Raw genomic sequence first — 22,565 nt, 5'->3', positions numbered from 1 at the left:
CTGATTAATGTTTCTTTCTCCCTCCCTTCCCCTCTCTCTAAAAATAAATCTTTTTAAAAAATGATGTCTTACTGTGTCAAAGTGGACAAAATTATTGCTATGCCCTGATGCTTGTACTTTACTTTTCATAAACAACAATTGCTTGTTTTTTAAAAATAATTTTCCAGTTTTGTTTTGTTTTGTAAATAGTGGAACTCTCGGGCAGCCCTTTCAAGCACTTCTTTGCATTTCACGTGGTGGGAGAGGAAGAGCCCAACTTCTGATTTTAAAACTGACACTCCTTCACCTGGGAAACCGTTCAGGACTGCTAATGCCATCAGGGCCTCTTGCTTGAATAGTGTTTATAACAAACTACATTGCAAGTTTGTTATGAAATTCCTGGCAGTGTGAAAACACCTGAACCTGCCATAAGGGTAGACCCTAGGCATGTGTAGCTGCTGAGCACTTGAAATGTGGTTAGAGGAATTGAATTTTAAACGTTACTTAATTTCAATTAAATTTCACATTGAATTGATAGTTAATCCATTTTTAGAAACTCGGTATGTTTGAAGTAACGAGTATGTGAATCTTTTTCCATGGCAAATTTAATAAAGTCTAAATATAAATCAGGTATTACCAATGAAAATTTAGCATCCAAATACAAACTTCCTCTAAGGGTAAAAAACACAATGCATTTTAAGCTTAGTCCAAAAACAACAAAAAAGGAATTTAGAGAAGCATTTGAGATCTTGCTCCCTGGCACATGTCTTTAGTTTGGCTCAAATTAACTCTTACAAAAATTTGTAGAAAGAAAAGGAAGGGTGGAAAGAAGGGGGGAAAATCTCTCAAGATTTTATTTCTAATATTTAGAAGAGACTGCATTTGATTAAATACATTAAATAATTCGGCAGTTTCTTCATACTTTTTAAAAGAAGTGATTACTGTAAAATTTAAAATTACACATGGCTCTCATTCTCTTTCCAGTGGACAGCAATGGCCTAGAAGGCCTGGCAAATGGAAACGGAGGCATGAGGACTGACGTTCTTTTGAAGACTGGCGGTGTTTAACATGTAACGTTGAGCCCTAGCTGGCGTGGCTCAGTGGATTGAGGGCCAGCCCGAGGAACCCAAAGGTTGAGGGTTCCTTCCATTCCGCGTCCCGGCACACGCCTGGGTGGTGGGCCAGGTCCCGGTGCGGGGCGTGGGAGACGCAACCAACCCATGGAATGTTTCTGTCGCACATCAATGTTTCTCTCCCTCTCTTCCCCTCTCTCTCAAAAATAAAATCTTTAAAAACAAACGAACAAGTAAACTTGAGAATTACTCATCCTGATTACACAGTATCGCGTGTTGTTTTTGTACGCTCCTCAAGTTCTTTTTGCAGCACGGAGGACTAGAATAACTGTTCTCATAAGGGATAAAGAAATGGATGCCGTTGCTGAATTGTAAGGTGAGGTCTCAGACTTGTCACTTTCCGGGCTTGACCTCAGGCTCAGAAAATGCAAACTGTCTCTCGTTTCTAGGCTCGCCACACCACTGCAGCTCCCAAGGCGAGCGGCTGGCAGCTGTGCCTAAACATGCGGCCTTCCCCGGAAGGTTTTCCTCCCGAAGGACAGCCGCCACAACCCCGCGCTCAGGTTCCGAGCCCAGGCCCAAAGGCGGCCGGGAAAGACAGTCGTACAAGTGGACGTGCCTAAGAGCCACAGGCCGAAGTGGCTGGGCGGGCGGACAGCGAGCCACAGGAGACTGCAGCAGCCCATCTAAAGAACGTCCGACACCGAGCTCGCCGCGGGCAGAGAACGCAGGATCGCTCACTCCGCCGCAGGCGGGCCCCACGCCCTCGCCAAATCCCCGAGCGGAGCTGATGACGCACACAGGGCGCGACGCACGCACACGCCGCTCCGTACTCGCACGACGGTGCGTGCTGGGAGCGCGAGGGAGCCCCGGCCGTCACCGGCGCGACCAGCGTTCCCCCTCCTCCGCTCCCTGTGCTCCCGCCACCTCGGCAACTCCGCGCCCGCCTCCCGCCTCCGTCCTAGGCCTTCGACGCTGCGAGGCTCCTGGCCTCGCTCCTGTCTCTTTAAATGGTGGGGTCAGCGGGCCGCCCCTGCAGCGGCTGCCTGGGTGGCCCCGCGCGCCGCTATTGAGGGGCGAACCAAGATGGCGGCGGCTTTGGCTCCGTGAGGAAGACGGAAGAGGCGGTGGCAGCGGCGGAGGAAAGAGACTTCCAATAGGCCTGGAGCGCTCGCCGCCTGGGGGCTCTAGGAGTCTCCCGCGCAGCGGAGGCGCCTGCAACAGGAGCAGACGCCCGTCTTGGTTGGACACTTGAAGCAGGCGAGAGGGGCAGAGCCACCGGCTGCGCTGGCAGGGCCAGGTAGAAGGAAGGAAAACATGGCGGCGGCGGCCTGAGGAGGCGGCGGTGGCGCGGGAAGCGGCTTCGCGGACATCATGGTGGAGGCGGGAGCAGGGCAGTGACCGGCGCCCGGACTTCCTATAGCGGCGGGGCGGGAGGCTGCGAAGCGCTACGCGCCCCCTCGGGGCCGCGGGGCTCGCCGGGCCTGGACAATAGCGCCGAGGTATCGGAGGCGAGAAAAAGCGGGGGCCCAGAGTTCGGGTCCGGGAACGGGCCATGCGGCCGGCAGCACGGCCCCGCGGCGGCCAGCGGTGGCAGTGAAGCCGGGGAGCCCTCCGCTTGCGGGCGTCCTCCCGCCTCGGCTCCCGCCTACCCCGGACCCCCTTCCCGGGCGACTCCGGCGGGGCCTCTGCCCCGGCCCCTGGGCGGCACGATGACTGACACCCGGCGGCGGGTGAAGGTTTACACGCTCAACGAGGACCGGCAGTGGGACGACCGGGGCACCGGGCATGTGTCGTCCGGCTACGTGGAGCGGCTGAAGGGCATGTCCCTGCTTGTCAGGGCCGAGAGCGACGGTAAGTGAACCCCTGCGCGGCGGGACGCGCGCCTTCCGCGACCCTGGGCCACCTCCCTGGTTCTTCTGGTCCGGTGACCCTCTTACTACGAGGACCGGGAGGTGGGGGGGGGCGACAGTCGCCTCGGGGGAAGGCGGGCCACCGGCAGCCCAGTCCCCCCAGAGCTGCACGGAGAGCGTCCGGGATGTCTCTTTCCGAGTGTCTAGTGGCACTTGGGGGCACGAGCGGAGCCGGGCACGTTTGGGCTGTGCCGCCCGGGCGGGTGGAGGGGCCGGGGACTTGGGATCGTTGTCCGGACTGTGCTGTTCTTTCGCGCTACGGTGACCTTGAGAAAGGCACTGATTAATCCGATCTGCCTCCTTAGTGCACCCATCTGTAAAGCAGGCGTGAAACTTTTTTCGGAGGTAAGAAAGTTCTCAGCTGTTCTCCTCTTTGGAAAACGTTTCGCTGTGCATTAAAAAACGAAAACAAAAACACTCCTGCGTCTTTCTGACCCTGTTGCAGGTTGGCAACACCGGTTCAAGGCTCTGGCAGCTCAGCGGGCAGCGGAAAAAGCCTGTCTCTTTGCAGGGAGAAGATTAGATTTGCGTTCCCCGGTGTTCGTTTTCTTTTGCATTAGTAACAGACTTTTGTGTGTAGTTTCACTGCGTAAACGTCTTGCAAGTTTGGAATCACTTTATGCCAGCTTTTTTGATTGCTTAAAAGTACATCCGCTGTTTGGTTCAGTGAACAGGTGGGGAAAAGTTGGCAGGTAATCATTAAAACCGTCCCCGTCTGCCCTGGTGCCTGTGCTTCGTGTGTTTGGAAACAGCTCTCAAGGTTCAAAGACCAATTTGTTTAAAGTAAATGTTTCACGTTTTTAGAAACTTACCCTCTTTTATGAGTTCCACTTCCCTGGGGGCATTCAGTGAATTTCACTTTAAGAAAACGTTCATGTCAGATAAAACTATTTTCAAATTGTTTTTCCTGGATTTGCAAATTTGCTTTAATTCATGTGTAATTTTATAGTAGGTATTTCACTTTATTATGATTGTAGTTACTCTATCTGAATTAATACAAACTCATTTCAAAGAATTTTAATTGGACTCTTGAAGACTCGGGGAACATTGATTTTCAATTTGAATTGAAAATCAGTAATTTGGAGTATATTGCCAACAGGTTATCTTAATTTGGCTACCCAAAATAGCTTAAAACTGGAGAAAAATTCTTTTGGGCACATTTAAAGGGTCTTGAATACATCGGGCATATTTTTCTGAGGCCTATTAAAATATATGTTGGAATGTCAGGCGTTACTGTGCTTTTTTTACCTATTACAGAGTAACCGACCACTCCAACCTCCACATCTTAGGGTGCTTGGGAAACTTGTTAGGTAGTAACATGGGAAGCATGGGCTTTTTCTGTCAGTTCAGTTAACTTCTGAGATGAAAGTGTGTGTGTAGGTTAGACAGCAGGTCTCAGATCTCATAATTTAAGAGAAAACCTTATCATCATGTGTTTAATTGGACTCATTATACAGGATCTTTTGTTTCAAATATTTTTAAGCATTAAGTCCCAATGTCAAGCTATCATAGGAACTCATACTCTTCTAACAGAATATAGGAATCTTTTTTTCCCCCCTGCTTTTATTTTCACCACTTTAGGGATAGCCCCTAGCCTCCCCTCCCTTTCTTTGGAAGGTCTGGGGCCCTGCAATGAAGCAGGTAAGATGGCTGAAAGAAAATGGATTTAATTTTTATCTAATAGAGAAAGAGAAATGAAATAAGTTAACTCATGTGCCCTTGTTAAATTTACATTGTAAGGAAAACTTAAGTCCAAAGAGTAGACTTAAAGAATTCACAGATACTTGTGAAATATTGTTGTAAATAATCTTTCATTTGATGAGTAATGTTTTTTCTAACAAGAAAAGTGCAAATGGAATAATCAAAAAAATTTGAGTACCTACTGTGTGCCAGACTACTTGTATCCTCTGTTACAGGACCTATTAACTTTATTCTGCAAATGGGAAAACAGGCTCAGAGTTGCTAAATAACCGCTTGGTTAGGGAGCAAGGTCAGTGTTCAAACTGGGTTTGAGTGAGATCTCTAGTCTATGGCTTGAAACTAGTATTATCAGTTATTTTATTAACTGTTTACAGCGTGTCTTAAATTCTCATATTGTCTGCGTGCATTTGCTGCTTTATGCTGAGACTCAATGCAGAGAAAATAAAAACAACTTTTTGACTAAAGATTTAAAATTATAGTGTATCTCCAGGCCACACATGTGAGATTTTGTATTGATTGCAGTTTTGGATTATCCATCATTGTGTGCTCTCCTCATTCTCCATTATAGTATAATTGAGCATTTTCTTTTTATTGTGATGAGCAAAATAGAAAGTGTTTCTGATTTTCTATAAAATGGGTCATTTATCTTGTTAGAGGAGCTTATACATTGGTCTGAAAATGAGAAATGCGACTTCCAAATGGAAGTAACTGAGGCCTCCCTGTTACAGGGGACATCTGACTTGGTGAGCATGCCCCCACCCCACCCCCAAGCCGAGTGGTGTGGCAGTCCTGTAGTGCATTTTGCCTTGGAGATGATAGGATGTCCCACGAAGCCCCTGAGCCCGTTTTTCTGAATTGGCATTCTTATTTAATAGGTTCATGTTGGCAAGATATGTTACAGATGTGTTCCTTTTTCTTTAATAAGATAGATTACCTCCTCAGGTATTATCATAGCTATGTACACGCCAAGTTCCATCTTCCAGTAAAGATGACTTAGTATTTTTCTTTCAGCTTATGCTCTATCTATTGACTTCCTGAAGTGAGGATAATGTCATCCCTTGTCCTCTCACTTTATGGTCAAACTGTTCTACTTTTCTCCGTTATGGTCCTTACCAGCTCTACCTGCCAACTTGGGAATTGATAAAGAAATTGGAATTTCTCTACACACTGAAGGATGTCTTTGAACATGAAGTCACATCCATGCTCTTCACTCTGGATTACATGCCAAACATCAATGATAATGTTCTTATATTTGTTTTTTGCCTTTAGTTTTAAAAAGTATTTTTTACATTTCAAAATAGTTTTAGCTATTTGACTTGACTGTTTTAGAGTTAGAGGGGTCCAGTTCTCGCTGGGCATGAAGAAAAGAAGACACGGGGAAATGTTTTGGTCGTGGTAGCACTGCTAGCTAATGATAAAAACTGTAATCCTGTGCTTCTGCCTCTTGGTAGAACTTGGTTGCCTCTGACTCTGCTATAATTAGAAAAGGAGGTCAGAACACTTTGGGTGGGAAAGTCTTTTTTGTTTTGTTTTGGCTGCTCTGGTGAGAAATGAACAGAGAAAGCATCAGCATCTTTTACTGCTGTTCTTACAAATCAGTAAGCATAGAACCTTGCATACAGGAAGCATTCCAGATTTAGCTACCAAGAAGAGCTTAGTGTCAGTACTGGGAGAAATACTTCATTTGAAATGTTGATTTAAATATTTTTTTCTTGTGTAGACCTACTTTGTAGAAAATGAATAGGCTTAGGGCAACCAAACCTTTATTTGTCATCTGTTCCGAGTGGTAACGGAGTGTAGTGAAGACTTGACACAGGTGTGGGACCTTTTAATGTAATGCTGCCACTTTGTTTTTCCCCCTAAACCTTCATTTCAGTTTTTAAATGCCATGTGTGTCCCATTATTAATAGTACCACAAAAATCATGACAGAGGGACTTGGAGCACAGACCTGCTCTAGGTATAAAGCATTCACTCGTCTTTTATCCAGGTGAGATTTTTGGACTTCTTTAAATCGTTTTTGATGGCGGTTTCTTCCTGGTACCTAAGCCCTTGCCCTTAGCTTTGAGCGTTGATAGAACAATATACTGGAGAAACCTAGAGACTGAACTGCTTCTTTGGGAGGGACAGAGCTGGAGTTATTTATTCTGAAATCCTTAAGTGTTATCCAAATCTAAACTGAGGCTGGGACCTAAGTTTCTTAACCCCACACCAGATACTCCATACTACTTGAATCTGATTGGCTGGTTGTTGGTTAATACAGAAACTCATACTAGGTCATTTCTTCCATGAAAGGAAATGATATCTTCCAAATAAATGAATTTTCCAGCTAAATAAGACTGTATACCAGAGATTAAAGCTCTCAACAGTTTTCATGCAATGTTTCCTAAATATATGCTAGGAAGTTTTTCTTAAGCAATGTAATGAATGTGTTGGATAACCTTTCATTTGTAATGTGCTTCTGGATCATCGTTATCAATACTAATTTTTCTGTTCAACGCAATTTAAAAATATTTGCTTGAGTGTATAAATGTGTGTTAGAGTAAGAATCAAGCAAGCTGTTTGTCAGCTGCATCCAGGCTGATGTAAACTCTTTTGGAATGGTAGTTGAGTCTGCACTACCAACTACCTTCACCCCCTTCCGGGGAGATGTTTGTTTTGAAGGTGTTTTGGGGATTGGCAACAAGATAAAAAAAAGGTGGAGGAGCTCTTATATTTCATTTTATAGGAGAAACCAAAATGTCATGAAGCAGAGAGGGAACGTTTTTAATCACCTGATTATTTATACTCATAATTGTACTATTTTATTGTCATTTTTCTTGCTGTCATTGTGTGACTGCTTCTGCCTGCAGTTGTCTTGGTGATATTCTGAGGGGCATTTCCCTTCCTCTGCTGTTTGTTCCCTCATTTTCTGAGTGTACAGACCTCCTTTGTCAGTACACCTGGGGCATCTGTGTCGGGGTGCACAGATCTGTCTCATCCAAATGTAGAGGAGCATTCCACTGCATATGTAATTCACACAGTGTACTGTTCGGTGGCATTTCTCAAACTTTTTTTCCCAGGGTACCTTTATACTCTTAAAATTGAGGATCCCCAAAAGCTTTTATTTATGTGAGTTGTAGCTATTAATATTTACTATATTAGAAATTAAAAGTAAGATTTCAAAATGCTTTCCTAAAATGAGAAATTTAGTGAAATATAGTGATAGAAGAATGTCCTTATCTTACACTTTTACAAATCTCTTTAATGCTTGGCCTAATTTTTTTTTTTTAAGGAGGGTTCTCGTCTGCATTCAGCCTGTTACAATACCACAACATGGACACTGAGAAAAACAAGAGTGAAAAATGCAAATCATCTTTTAATAATATGGATATAGTTTTGATTTTCCAGACCCCTTAAGGCCCCCACACTTTGAGAATAGCTGGTATGGAGGTTGTTTCTAGTTTTTTACCATTACAAACACTGCCAATGACATATTTATTCATAATACTTGGCACCTATGTGAGGATGTAAGATAATTTCCTAGAAGAAGAATTGTTGGACGAAAGAGTAGTATGTTTTGGAAAGCTTGATAGATAAAGACAAATGACCCTCCAAAAAGATTGTTGGTTTTGAGTCTTGGTAACAGTCGAGAATTATGGACCCTCTTTTTATTTTTTTTGAAGAAGTATATGTGCAAATAGTGGCTTGGAGGCCTATCAGAAGAACTTCTTGGGGACGGACTCTGGCAAGCACTTGCTGTGCAGGTGTACTCTTTAGTTCACCTGAGCACAGCTGGTTTGCTACTGGTCTGAATGACAGATTCTGCAGTGACAGATTTAATTACATGTGTTGATACATTCTGCTTAGCTTGATCACTCTCTTGGTTATTCTTTGTGTCTCCCTATTTCTTTCCCAAACGTTCAGGTTGGAAGTGGGGAGTCCTTTCTCAGGTCTTAATATTGGAGTTTGCTGGGTAAGCTTGTCTTTCTCTGGCCTGTGTGAGTGTCTTTCTCAGATGGTGTGAGGAGGAGGAGGAGTCACTGGGAGGGTGAGAGCAAATTCTCTAGGGGGATAAAGGCATTGGCTTCATTCCTGAGAATGAATGTGTTTCTCAAATAAGTTGTAGCGGTGGGCTGCCTTATCTGTGTGCTTCAGTTTCAATTTTCAGTTATTAAGATACACTGGACCTTCTCATTATCAAAAGCATGTGTACCCCCTTGATGAGAGCCTTTTCTGCCTCCCTTAATTGTTTAAGGTCTGTCTGCTAAGGATCATCTTCCTCAGTTCTCCCTTTGTCTCTGTTACTATGATAAATGCCTCTCACCTGTAGTTGAACTGTACATCTGCATCCATACTCATATTACTAGGATGGGAGCATTGTTCCCACTATTGTAGCCATAGCAACTGATACAGGTAAACTTGGAGGAAGGGTTGGGTTGATGCTTATTAACACTCACCTGGATCTTTTTCAGTTGATTGGGGAAGTGCTCATAACTTGATCCAATAGAAACTAGAAGGTGGAGATGAGGAACCTAACAGGTGGACTAGAAATGTGTCTTTTTGTTATTATCTTATTTAACCCCCAAACTAAAAAGCTGTTTGCCCTCTACAACCTCTACTGATCACTGAGGGAAGATGGTATTGGGGGCCAGAGCTGGACTTCTAAAAGTCATATCTTAGACCAGAGCCCTGGGATATGGCTGAATTGGGTTTCAGGAAAGATACTTTCTCCTAACATCTTGAATGGCACCCCCAAAAAGGATAAACTTGCCAATGCCAGAAGCTTCTAGTATGTGCTTATTCTTGTTTTAGCCAGAGCTTTGTGAGGGGACACTTCAAATGTTCAGCTTGTGATTTTTCCTTTGTAATTACCCTGACCCTGTAAACCTACAGAGAGAGTTCTGGAGCAAATCGAAAAGGGACTGGTACTTTAAAATAGTTATACCACTGCCAGTTTTTTGTTTTGGCTTAGCTGCTCTGAAGTCAGGTATATATGTTTCTTGAAAGCACAACTTGAAGCGCTAATTCCAACTTCCTGCCCCATGTATTGTTTGCCCCTTCTCTTCATCTTTAAAAAAACCCAAACTTTTGAAGTGCATTATGGACATCAAAAAGGTACACAAATTATTGGGCTGGCTAAAAAGTCTGTTGCTTTTTTTCTATAAAAGACACTTTTTTAATTTTCACCAATAATTTTATTGATTTAGATATTTTGAGTATGTCAGCTCTCTCCCACTGTTGGCTTCTAGTGGGGAGAGCCCAGGGGTGCTGCTAAACATCTTCCAATGCATAAGGCAACCCCGTAGCAAAGAATTATTTGGCCAAAATGTCAGTAGTATCAAGAAACTTTGAAAACCACTTTTGACTTGTTCGATCAGTCATAGCATTTTTTCCATACACTGCACAAATCATCTTTTTTTGCATTTCAGTTGTGTTTTTACCTTTCTCGAAATAGTAGAATTTAATATGCCAAAAATGTTGCATATTTTCTTCCATTTTCAATATTAAAGTGGCTCTACAAAAATTTACCAATTTTGATGTTTTTAAAAAATGCATGCTGATATGACAGCTGTTAATACAGACTAACAATTGTTTCTAATGAAATTCAAGACAACTAAGTACTACTAGAGACATCATACTGAAAAAACTAAATGAAGTTTTTAGCCAACCCAACATAAGTATTCAGCTTGATGCATTTTCACAAAATAACCTGCACTCTGGAAGCCCGTTCCTGTACCTTCCTTCTCAGGCACTATCTTTTCTTCTCCTCCCTGCAACCCTGCTTGCTGATACCTAAAACCACAACCTAACTTCTAATGCCATAGGTTAATTTTTGCCTCTTTTTTGAACTTTATGTAAGTGGAATTATATGGTATACATTTTTGTCTGAGACTTCTTTTCACTCATGTTTGTAAGATTCGTTTATGTCGCCCTGGCTGGTGTGGCACAGTGGATTGAGCACTAGCCTGCGAACCAGAGTCATCCCCGGTTCGGTTCCCAGTCAGGGCACATGCCTGGGTTGCAGGCCAGGTCCCCAGTAGGGGGCATGTGAGAGGCAACCACGCATTGATGTTTCTCTTCCTCTCTCTCCCTCTGTCTAAAAATAAATTCATTAAAAAAGAGAGAGAATGAGACTTAAAAAAAAAAAAGATTTGTATATGTTGTTGCTTTCCCATATGTTTAGTTTACTCATTAACATTGCTATAAGATGATACTCCATCATGAATATTTACACTTTTAACTTTTTTTTTTAAGAGGAGAAGAAGGGATAGAGGGAGAGAAACAGAGACATTGAGAGAAAGAGACAGACAGACATCGATTAGTTGTTCCACTTATTTATGCATTTGTTGGTTGATTCTTGTACGTGCCCTGACCAGGGATTGAACCCACAACCTTAGTGTATTGGGACAATGCTCTAACCAACTGAGCTACCTGGCCAGGGCCTACACTTTAGCTTTTTTAAAACAGCATTCACATGCCATGTAATTCACCCATTCAAAGAGTGTAATTCAGTGTTATAGTATATTCTCAGGGTTATGCAGCCATCACCACAATCTAATTTTAGAACATTTTGTCTTCTCTAAAAGAAATCACTTCCCCATTAGCAGTTTAACTACCCATTCACTCCCCATTCCTTCCAACCCTAAAGAACACCTAATCTACCAACCTTTACATTTGCGTATTCTGAACATTTCATTAAAATGTAGTCATATGGTATGTGGTTTTTTGTGGCTGGCTTCTTTCATGTATAACGTTTTCAAGGTTCATTCATGTCATAGCATGTATCAGAATTTCCATTTCTTTGTATAGTTGAATAGTATTTCATTTTATTTATTCATTCATCAGTCTTCAGACATGTGGATTGTATCCACTTTTGTGCTATTATAAATAATGCTACCATGAACATGTGTTACACATACAAGGTTGGGCAGAAGTAGGTTTACAGTTGTTCATATGGAAAATACTATAATTAATAATAGAAGAATAAACTTTTCACATCACGGCTGTGAGCCTACTTTTGCTCATCCCTGTATTTGTGTGGGCATACTATTTTAATTTCTCTTGAGTGTATACCTAGGAGTGGACTTGTTGGTAACTAATTTTTTAAAAGATTTTATTATTTTTAGAAGGAGGGAAAGGGAGGGAGAAAGAGAGGGAGAGAAACATAGATCTAGGTTGCCTCTCCTACACCCCTAGCTGGGGAGGGAGGGGGCATGGCCGACAACCCATGCATCTGCTTGACTAGGAGTCTAACTAGTGACCTTTCAGTTTGCAGGATGACACCCAACCCACTGAGCCACACCAGTCGAGGCAGTCACTAACTTTTCAAGGAACTGCCAAATTTTTCCAAAGTGGATGCCTTTTTTGTACCTATAAGCAAAATGTAAGAGGGTTCCCATTTCTCCACATGGCTGTGAACACTTGTTATTGTCTGTCTCTGATTGTAGGCATCCTACCTTGTGTGAAATGTTACCTTATTTGTGGTTTTAATTTGTATTTCCTTAATGACTAATGATGTTAAGTGTCTTTTCATGTTTATTGTGCATTTGTACATCTCCTTGGAGAGATGTCTATTCAGATCCATTGCCCATTTTTAAATTAGATCGTCTTATTATTACTGAGTTGTAAGAGTTCTGGATACCTGTCCCTTAGGAGATATGTGACTTCCAAGTAATCGCTCCCATTCTGTGGTTTGTCTTTTCACATTCTTGATGGTATTATCTGCAGTACAGGAGTTTTTAATTTTGATCATTTTTTTTCTTTTGGGTAGGTTGTGCTTTTGTGCAGTTTAACTTTTAAAAAGGCATTACTCAGTTTGGTTCTACACTACACTACACTTCTTGCAGCTTCTGAAATGTTTTAAAGTAATCCAGTTGTTCACTTGGTTATCTTACAGTTTTTCTAGAGATGGACTGTTTTTGAGGACATGATATTTCAAAGGAGGTTTTTTGGAATTTTTTTTTTCCATAGAAACCATGGTTTAAGTGTAATTATATGCCATGACCCATCTTTAAAAAGTAAGTTTGATGCATCATGTACTTGGCATACTCTGATTTCATTGGGAAATAGTCTATAATACAGTTTTTGTTCTAGTAGTTAAAGTAATGAAAGAATATTTAGAAAGATAGTTGGAGACTGATAATACTTTTAAGGGACTCTAGACATTGAGTCCATTCACTTGCTGCTTTTTCTTATGAGTGTATCACGGTGTTACTTCTTAAAAATTACCAAAATAAAAATCCAGTAATTGTGCATAAAGAAAATAGAAGGGACGCTGGAAAATTTATTTTGATTATTCTGGCAAAAGTTAGAACAAGAGGAAGAAGATTAAACAATTTCCTCTGGGATGTGAGAATATTTATCTGAACTGCAGCTAAAATTAATAAAAAGGAAAGAGTTTTAAGAAATGGGATGTTGAGGCTATAAGATAGGAAAATATGGAGACTGTTTAGTTACCTTAAGTACAGAAAGGAAAAGAGACAGATTTTGTGTTAAGCAGTTCACCCCTGCTAGACACGGTGCGAGGGGGTGGGGGGCTTAGGGTGAAAGGGGAAGCTGTTTATGTGCATAGGGTATTTGTAAATTAAGTAATCACAACCTGGTAAATGCTGGTATTTTACTATATAACAGCGCTGTTATGAGCACATAGAAGTATAGTAAATGGTCAGTGAATCACTAACATGAGACAGTATCATAAATTAGTAAACATTTTAACTTAAAAGCAAGCTAATTAAATCTGGACATGTTAAGAACACTCTTTTGGAATGGGTAGAGCAGCTGTTAAGTGTTACATGAGAAGAAATGAAAGCCTTGGGTGAGAGACAGGTGCAGAGAAATCTTCTCAAGCATTTTGGGCCATAACCTTTCTTGAGGTTAATGTGTTGGGATAAACTAGGAACTGGTTGATGAGGGGAGATGTATAGATTTAGTCTTAAAATTTGCTCTTTTTAACAGAGTGGTAGTTGTTTTTCACATATCACGAGTCTTCGTATACTACCAAGGGGAATGCAAATTAGCTTACAATGAGAAATAAACTGCCCATTTGAAGATGGAGAAGTGTGGTGAATCCTGTATTGTAAGAAATCTCCTTAACTGAAGTTGTATGTGCACCACATGCTCAGAAAAGGAAATATGTGTGTATGGAAGTAATGCATAGTTTTGCTGGTTTGCAATTACATAATGGAATGTCTTTCTTTTTGTTTCCTAGGCTCTCTACTTTTAGAATCCAAAATAAATCCTAATACTGCATACCAGAAACAACAGGTAAAAATTTGAAAATGTGTTTTATTTTGCCTCTTATCTCTCAGTTTAGTCATTAAATGAAAATTTACCCTCTGATTCCTTATAATGGAAAACTCAAAAACAGATTATAACGTATTTTGCCAACTTAATTTTAAAAACTTGATTTCTACCAATTTCTCTAGTATAAACAACAATCATTTTAAATTAAAAAAACTTGATTTTAGTTAAGCTAATTTTATGTCCTGGATAGCCTAGCAGCTGAGGCTTAATAATTGAAAATTAAAAGTAGTTTCGTTGTTTTTGTCCAAAGATTTTTTAAGTGGCCACTGATGTAATCATTAGCCAGTAAACATAACTAAATAGTAGAAACTCCTTTCTTTGCTGTTGTACATGCTAGTGCAGAGGGAATATTTCTATCCCTATACAGCAGCTCAGTGTAGATAAGAATCTGATTTTCTCATATAGCCTGAAAAAGATCTTACAGTGAAGTTACAGTTTTTAAGGCAAGTTTCAATTTGAGTACATTCTTTCTTGTACCTTTCTGATGTACAAGAGATGTTTGAAAGTAAATCTTCCCTCGTTTAGTACCTACTAGCACTGCCATCAAATGCTGTCTGTTCAGAACTCAAACACACACACTGTTCTACAAGCCATTGAAATCAGTATCAGTTTCCTCATTGCCCTAAAGGTGCAGAGAGAAAATAATTCACAAGAAAGAATATTTACCAACTCATTCATACATATTTATAAATATATGCATGTATCATTTGGTAAATTGTAAAGTGCTTTGGTTCATCATTGATGCTGAAATGCTACTTGAAGAAACTTAGTATTGGCTTTATTTCGCACATTAGGTGATGCCTAAAGATTGTGAGTTGCTTGAAGTAACACACAGAGTACAGAGGAAGGTTGATTTTAACTCCTAAATGTATTTAATAGTGATTTACACACTTGTCCAAAAACATTGGTGCGATATGAAATACTTTCTCGATGATTGAATGATCTACTTCATGCTTTGTTGCATCATTCAGTGTTAAGAAAATTTTTAGGTTTGATTGGAGTGGTTGGAGACTGGGGTATTTGGCTTTGGTGTTTCATGCTCACATAAATTCACGTTTTGAGGTTTTAGTCAGCTGAAGTATAAAAGCATATCCTAAGAAAAAAGATCGGGTATATTTTAAGAATGAAGGAGTTAATCCATGTCTTAACCTTTAGGCTGTCGAATGATAAATAGGCAAGGTGATATGATGAAAATTAGGTTCTTCAAGGCAAACAAAAGAGCAAGATGTATAAATTCTCTAACTTCCAAATTTGCCAAATGGATAATTAAGAGTAGATGTCTAGGTGTGCCCTAAAGGAAGCCTCCACATGATTTTTGAATATACATTGTAGCAGAGGAGTTGCTTAACAGTTACATTAAATCTGTCTTGCTACTAATGTGATAGTGATTTTAGGCTTTTTCCTATGTGTCTTATACTATCACCAAGTTTCATAATAGTTGTATTACACTCATTTTAAAGATGAAGAAACTGAGACTCGGAGATTACCCACCTGACTAATTTCCGGCATATTGATCTTACAATGTTCATGTGAAAATTTTGAGCCCGAACAGCTATTCATCCCTATGGCACAGATTGCCTACCTTGGATCTGTGATCTCGAGACATTCTTGAATATAGTAAAAAGGGGCCTTTGAGCTCTTTTTAAAAATTCTGAGTAAGATTGTGGGTTTTCACTAATAGTGATGCTGCACACCCTGATTAAATGATCATTTATACACCTCTGTCTGGCATTACTTACCTACCTCACTCCCTGTCTCCCTTCCTTTTGTGACTGGCATTACTTCAGTTCAGTGAGAGACTGTATTGGTCTTGTGATGGACAGTTGTATACCTGACTAAACAGTTAATATGCAAGTTCAGACAAATTTTTTAACATGAGATCCATTTGTGTCCAGTAAGAGGTATCTTGGGTAATGAAATGTATTCAGAACTGCCACAGTAGAAATCTAGGTCCTTTAAGTGCCTTAAAGACAATCTAATCCATGAGCTCTCAGCATCCTGCTAGATGCTCAGCCAGCCTGTGCATGGCTCCTTTCAGTTGCTTACTGGTTGGATTGAGTTATTTTTTTCTTTATATTGTACTCAAATCCATCTAACTATAACTTCTCTTATTCTTTCTGGACTGGTTTGAAAAAAATGCTACATGATAGCTGTATATTAGGCTTTTTAAAAATGTAGAAATGTAAATGGCACTAGGGAGTGCCATTCAACATTTCATAGACCTCTCTGAATAAGAGGAAAGATTTATTTGTTTTTAGAGAGATGGGAAGGGAGGAAGAGAGGAGAGAAACATTGATGGTGAGAGCTACATCGTCCGGTGGCCTCTCACACACCCCCAACTGCGGACCTGGACCACAACCCAGGCATGTGCCCTGACCAGGAATCGAACCAGCACCCCTTCAGTTCACAGGCGGGCACTCAATTTGCTGAGCTCCATCAGCCAGGGCAAGGGCCCTTTTTTAAAAAATGGTTGATTGCTATGAAAGAGGGTGTATGTTTATTTACTGTTAGTAAGTTTGAAAAGATACCCAGACCCTATAAATACTGTAGAACACATTATTTTGTACTACAGGGAATGTAAGATGGTCTCAGTATTGTAAGTGGAGTGTTCTGCTAGTTTTCATCTTAATAAAAACTGTTGAACTGTTTATTAAACTTACTATCATTTAAAAAATAAAAGTGAAGAGGAGAGAAGTAGAGGGGTGGTGGGAGCTTGCTTCTTGAAGCACAGCGCTGGTGAAAGTTAAAATCCATCTAGATAAATGTTCACATATTACAAATTTAGCTGATAATTTCAAGGGCTTCATGGGCCCACGTACCCCATGTAAAAAACACTTGATGTTGACAGCAGAGGAAGGAGCTAGGCTTATCAGTCCTGTCCTCTCCTAACGTGCTCTAGTTACTATTGAATGCTCAGACTTTCTCTTTGGGCATGAAGCGTAACTCAATGTGCAAGCATAGGATTGATGACAATGTTTACTTTATATGTTTTAGTACAGTTAGACTGTATGCTCATTTTGCTGCTGTTGTCATATATTGGTTAAATTATTCCTAAGGAAAATAGTTTTCATTTCATAGATTGGATAAAGTGAAATGTAAAGGGGCATGGGTAATTACCAGTATCAATGTCTCAAAAAGTAAAATGTGAATACTGTTCTCAATTCCTTGTTGCTTTATTCATTTGCCTTATACTTTGAAGTAGTTTGCGATAATGTATGTTAATCATTCAGACTTCTTTTTTTTCTCTCTTAAGGATACTTTGATTGTGTGGTCTGAAGCTGAAAATTATGATTTGGCCCTTAGCTTTCAAGAAAAAGCTGGATGTGATGAAATTTGGGAGAAAATATGTCAGGTAATTTTTAAAATGAGAAAACTAACGTACTCTCAATATTTTGTTTCTTTTGCTGTGCTTCCAGCTAATACCCAAAATTTTAAATAAATAACAGGGGTTGGCAAAAGCAGGTTTACAGTTGTGCAGATGCAAAACACAGTTTTTATTCTTTTAATATTTGTTAATTATTGCATTTGTTTGTATTGTAAATACATAAACCTGCTTTTGCTCACCCCTGTACACAAGCATTTCATATAGATCTCTTAAATTCACTGCTTTCTGTGAAGAGCCTGATTTATAGGAAAGTTAAGTTTCTTGACAGCAAACTATCCAGCCCAGACCTTTGCTGTATGCCAGAGTTTTCTATCCAGTTGCCTTTGAGAGCTCCTCCGTTAGTGCCCACTTGCACCTCCGATTTAATAGTCCAGAACCAAACATAATCTCACTGAAATCTGTTCATTCTCCTATCTCTTTCATTTCAGTAAATGCCATCCAGTTGCTGAAATCAGAAACTTGAGGATTATATTTATCCTTCCTTAAGTCCTTATATATTCATTCAATCTCTCAATCATAAATTTTAAATCCATTCCCTTGCCTTCATTTTCACTGTCATCATTTACTAAGCCACCATCATTTCTTGCCTGGTTTATGGCTTTCATCTTGACTGGTCTTTTCATTCAAGTCCATACCATAGCTAGAGCGATCTTTTTAAAAATGCAAGTGTGATCATATCACTTTGTTAAGTAACTTTTGTGGCCCTTGACTGCTTCTTCGACCTCATCTTGCATGTTCTAGTTGATTCTGGAATTTCCTGTTCAATAATTTCCATAATCTTTTGTGAATGCATTTTATGTGCTTCAGTGGCTTAAGGCATTGGCTCTTGTTATGGAATCATTTCGACCATTGCATCCTAAGGACAGTTTCTTTACCTTCACATTTATTTTAGCTGGAGAACAATCTTCAGATTTCCTTAATTCAGTGGTTGTCAAGGTTTAATCCTCAGACCAGCAGCAAGAGTGTGGCTCTAACAAAGCCTTTGGTCAGATTTCTCTGTAAAGGGCAGGAACTAAATACTTTGGGCTTTATGGGTCACACAGTTTAACAGCTATTCAGCTCTGCCGTTTCAGTGCAAAAATAGCCATAGAAAACACATCAGTAAATGGGAGTGGTTTTCTTCATGGGAAATTTTATTTACAAAAACAGGTGGTGGGCCAAGTTTGGCTATAGTCTGTCAACCTTGCTTTGGGTGATTCTGGGACACCCTGAAGATTGAGAGCCACTGCCTTAATAGAAGCTACAGTGTCCTTGCGACACAGTGTTTCCTTAACTTGTAGAATTTATTTCTGCTGTATATTTTACTCAGCTGTTTTGTTTTGTTTTTCGTAAATTAACCTGCCTGTTACACTGTCACTTCCTTGTCTTAACATGTAAGAGACTAACATTTATATCTGAATGCCTTCTTTGCCTTCCATTCCATACAATTGTTTTTTGGTAGCATGCTCCTCTAGAATTTGCCATGTGGAGTTCTCCCACACAAAGAGACGAAATTAGGGGTGTGCTAAAATTACTGGTGCCCATTCAGACAGGGCTTGCTCTCCTTCACCTTCCTGAGTTGAACTGTCGCACTCTTGACCCAGTCTTCTGGTTGGCCAACATTTAACTTTGACTGGCACGCAGTCTGCCACTACCATGCCTGGCTCTCCTCTAATACAGTTGTCTGATCTTTACTGTGCTTTTCCTTAGTCTGCAATACCATAAATCTCAGTCATTTTCATTTGGGTCACAGATAGTAGTACTCGTATACTTTTTCTGCAATAACTTTTCTAGGCTATTGTAGGTATTTTTCTGACCTTCTCCAACTTTTACATACTTTATGTTCGGTATTTTGTTTCTCAGTCACTCTTTTACGGTCCTGTCTGTACTTCTCAATCATTATTTCTGGATCCTGGCTTATCCAAGGGAATTCTGTTTTGTTTTCTGAGATCTTAGATGTTTCTAAATGTTTTGAACCCAAACCATTTTTTAAGAGATCTTATTTATTTATTTTTAGACAGAGGGGAAGGGTGGGAGAGAGGGAGAGAAATGTGTGTGGTTGCCTCTCTTGCGCCCTCCTACTGAGGACCTGGCCTGCAACCCAGGCATGTGCCCTGATTTGGGAAAAGTAAGACTGAAATACATTTGTCAAATTGTACAATCACACCCTGATTCCCTGAGTAGATCAGATTCCAAGAGTATCCTAAATACAGGTCATTTTGATTACCTTCTTAGCCTTTATATTTGTAAATTAGCTGAAGAAGATAGCATTTTCATTACAATAAAGGTTCTCGACCCTTTTCATTTGGGTTTGTTTGTTTGTTTGTTTGTTTGTTTGTTTATCAGATGCTACCATTATTCTACAAGTTAAGCCATGGCTTCAGTGTTAGGATGCTAAAGCTGTAATGAGAGCTTAAGTAAATAACAGGTCCAGAGCCAAACCTGAGGTTGCACAAGGTATGAGCTGTGAATGTGCCTAGCCTCCTTGCAGTGGTCTGCCTGCTGGGTCAAGGTTAAGATGATACCACCTTGCAGCATATTTCAAGACATAATTCCAGGACTTCTTTCCTTCTAGTATCCACCAACAATCTTACAACTATGTGTAGCAGTTTAAGTTTCTTTATAAGGCCCAATTTTTCCATACTTTTACCATTCTGTTTTGCCTTTTGGGCTGACTTAGTAGCGGTCTCAAATGATAGGACCAAGAGAACAAACTACTTTTATTTTAGAATATGTCTTTGGCCTTTTGTAAAAATATTTTTTAGCCTTAAAAGTTATCTTTTTATAATTAGAGCCTTTACACTGACATAAAATTGGAGTTTAATGGCAAACTTTAGGACTTCTGGACAATTAGGAAAGCTACAAGTTTGGGTATAGACAGGAAAACTTTTCTGTGGTTTGATTACTTTTAGCAGATATTCTTGGGGATAGCTCTGTTACATATAGGTTGCAGTTACTTTTTCATGGTTTCATTTCTGTATGTGTGCACTGGTTTCCCATTGCATAATCATATTTTTGGCTACCAACCAGCGTTTATAGCGGATCGGTGACCCACTTTGGTCCAAAGCCAGTTGGTATATGCTCCTTGGCCATTGATTTCTAGAGTTGACATTAGTTATTTTCCTTGTTTCTTACAATTATATATATTTTCTACGGTCTCAGTGTTACGATATTTGTAAGCTTCTCTTTGAGGAGTTTGGTGACTACCGTGGAGCTCAGTGCTGTGAATGTCTCTGAGACTTGCCCTGCTCTGTTGGAAAAGAGGGTCGTGGATATAAGATGTGAGTGGATGTTTCAGCACAGGCCTCTTCAGTGAGGGTCTGCAGGGCACTCCTTCTACACAGTTTAGCATATCCTAGGATGTTTCTGCTGCGGAGAAATCTGGCACTTAGGAGGAAGCTCATCCCCTATCTTAACTTTGAACTAACTTCTTTAAAATTGAAAGTGTATATTACTCGTAGATACGTAACTTAGAAAAGTTGGCAGTTGGGTCAAGTTTGAAGGAGTCTTAAACTTGAAAGTTGTCATTATAGTTTCTTATAATATCTCTTGCATTCATATAAGAATATCATTTGGATTTGCTTGATTATATTGTCAGCTGTCATCAATCTGATTTACTAGGTTCAAGGAAAGGACCCTTCAGTGGACATCACTCAGGACCTTGTAGATGAATCTGAAGAGGAGCGTTTTGATGATATGTCATCGCCAGGTTTAGAATTACCATCTTGTGAATTAAGTCGCCTTGAGGAAATTGCAGAACTTGTGGCATCATCTTTACCGTCCCCCCTGCGTCGTGAAAAACTTGCACTAGCACTGGAAAATGAGGGTTACATTAAAAAGCTTTTAGAGCTTTTTCATGTATGTGAGGATTTGGAAAATATTGAAGGACTGCACCACTTGTATGAAATTATCAAAGGCATCTTTCTCTTGAATCGAACTGCTCTTTTTGAAGTTATGTTCTCTGAGGAATGTATAATGGATGTCATTGGATGCTTAGAATATGATCCTGCTTTATCACAACCACGAAAACACAGGGAATTTCTAACAAAAACAGCCAAGTTTAAAGAAGTGATTCCCATATCAGATCCTGAGCTGAAACAAAAAATTCATCAGACATACAGAGTCCAGTATATACAAGATATGGTTCTACCTACCCCGTCAGTCTTCGAAGAAAATATGTTATCAACACTTCACTCCTTCATTTTTTTCAATAAGGTAGAAATTGTTGGTATGTTACAGGTGAGTTTGATTATTCTTTTTTCCTACTTGATCGATACCATTTGAACTGTTTTTAGCAGAGGTATTTTCACGTTCCCTTTAAATAATTAAATTTTCTTCTTACAGTATGCCTAGTCTCTCAGGTCTGGTGTTGCAGGGTGTTTGCATTAGAATTGCCTAGGCTGCAAATTCCTGGAGTCCACATAAGACACAAAATCAAAATCTCTGTGAGCTGGCCAGTCACTGCATTTGTAACACCCACAGTCAAGAACCTCTTCAGTATATTATCCCATAGCGTGTGAATTAGTCTATTCTAACTGAAATAGAAGTTTGCATAGTGCAGAGATTTGTGGGTTTTGTACCCCCCGTGTTTTTTATTTCTCTGATGCCTGTGATACTGGGAATAACAGGTGCTATGACTTGAAAAATATATTGCAAAACCTTACCTCAGATCTACAAACAATAATTATTTGAAACCTGGACTTGTTTAATAAAGTAAGGAGACAAATAAATATCAGTGAAAGCTGCTTGGTTGCACATACAATAAATAAAGCAGTAAATTTAATTTTCGTGTCTGTTCCTTTTTAGAAAACTGCTGTATTTTCAGCGCCCTTGGCCTTTGCCATCCTTGGGGGCGGGGGGCGGCTTCAAATAGGAGTCAACTTTACCAAAACTGCTTTCCTGGAACTAGTAATCCAGTTCATGTTGACTAAGCTGACATGTTTTCTATTTATTTAACACACACATAAATAATATAGGCAATTCATTCTGGTAAGTGTAGTAGTAATCCTGTCTATACTGTGTATTATAACTGATAATGGAGGAGGAAGAAGGGTTTTGATACCAATTTCCATTTGTTCTTTGATGAGGAACTGGTTTTTACTAGCGACCTATTAGACCCTGTGTTCTAGTCCAGTTTTGATTCCTGGTTTCCTTGGATGGCCCTGAATGCTACTGGTCCTTTTCTTTAGCTGCACATGGTCTCATTTTGTTAGGTGGTGATTTGTCACTTCTGTGTTCGCTTGGTCTTTAGA

At 40.2% G+C, this 22,565-nt stretch overlaps 1 protein-coding gene across 2 annotated transcripts in view; it reads left to right on the top strand.

Moving 5' to 3' along the window:
- Positions 1 to 2,755: 2,755 nt before the first annotated feature.
- The window catches only part of PPP4R3A (protein phosphatase 4 regulatory subunit 3A), a 36,141-nt gene continuing 16,331 nt past the window's right edge, over positions 2,756 to 22,565 (top strand). For both annotated transcript variants that reach the window (XM_045822269.1, XM_045822268.1), the window contains exons 1-4: positions 2,756 to 2,906; positions 13,855 to 13,910; positions 17,203 to 17,301; positions 20,935 to 21,552. In XM_045822269.1, the coding sequence (XP_045678225.1) occupies positions 2,765 to 2,906; positions 13,855 to 13,910; positions 17,203 to 17,301; positions 20,935 to 21,552 (915 nt within the window). In that variant the 5' untranslated portion in view covers positions 2,756 to 2,764. The remainder of the gene's footprint in view (positions 2,907 to 13,854; positions 13,911 to 17,202; positions 17,302 to 20,934; positions 21,553 to 22,565) is intronic.

This window comes from Phyllostomus hastatus, unplaced genomic scaffold, assembly GCF_019186645.2.
Source record: "Phyllostomus hastatus isolate PE091 unplaced genomic scaffold, TTU_PhHast_1.1 phas_scaffold_501, whole genome shotgun sequence".
Lineage (NCBI taxonomy): Eukaryota > Metazoa > Chordata > Mammalia > Chiroptera > Phyllostomidae > Phyllostomus > Phyllostomus hastatus.
The sequence above is the reverse complement of the archived record's forward strand: the minus strand, read 5'-3'. Positions and strand labels throughout refer to the sequence as shown.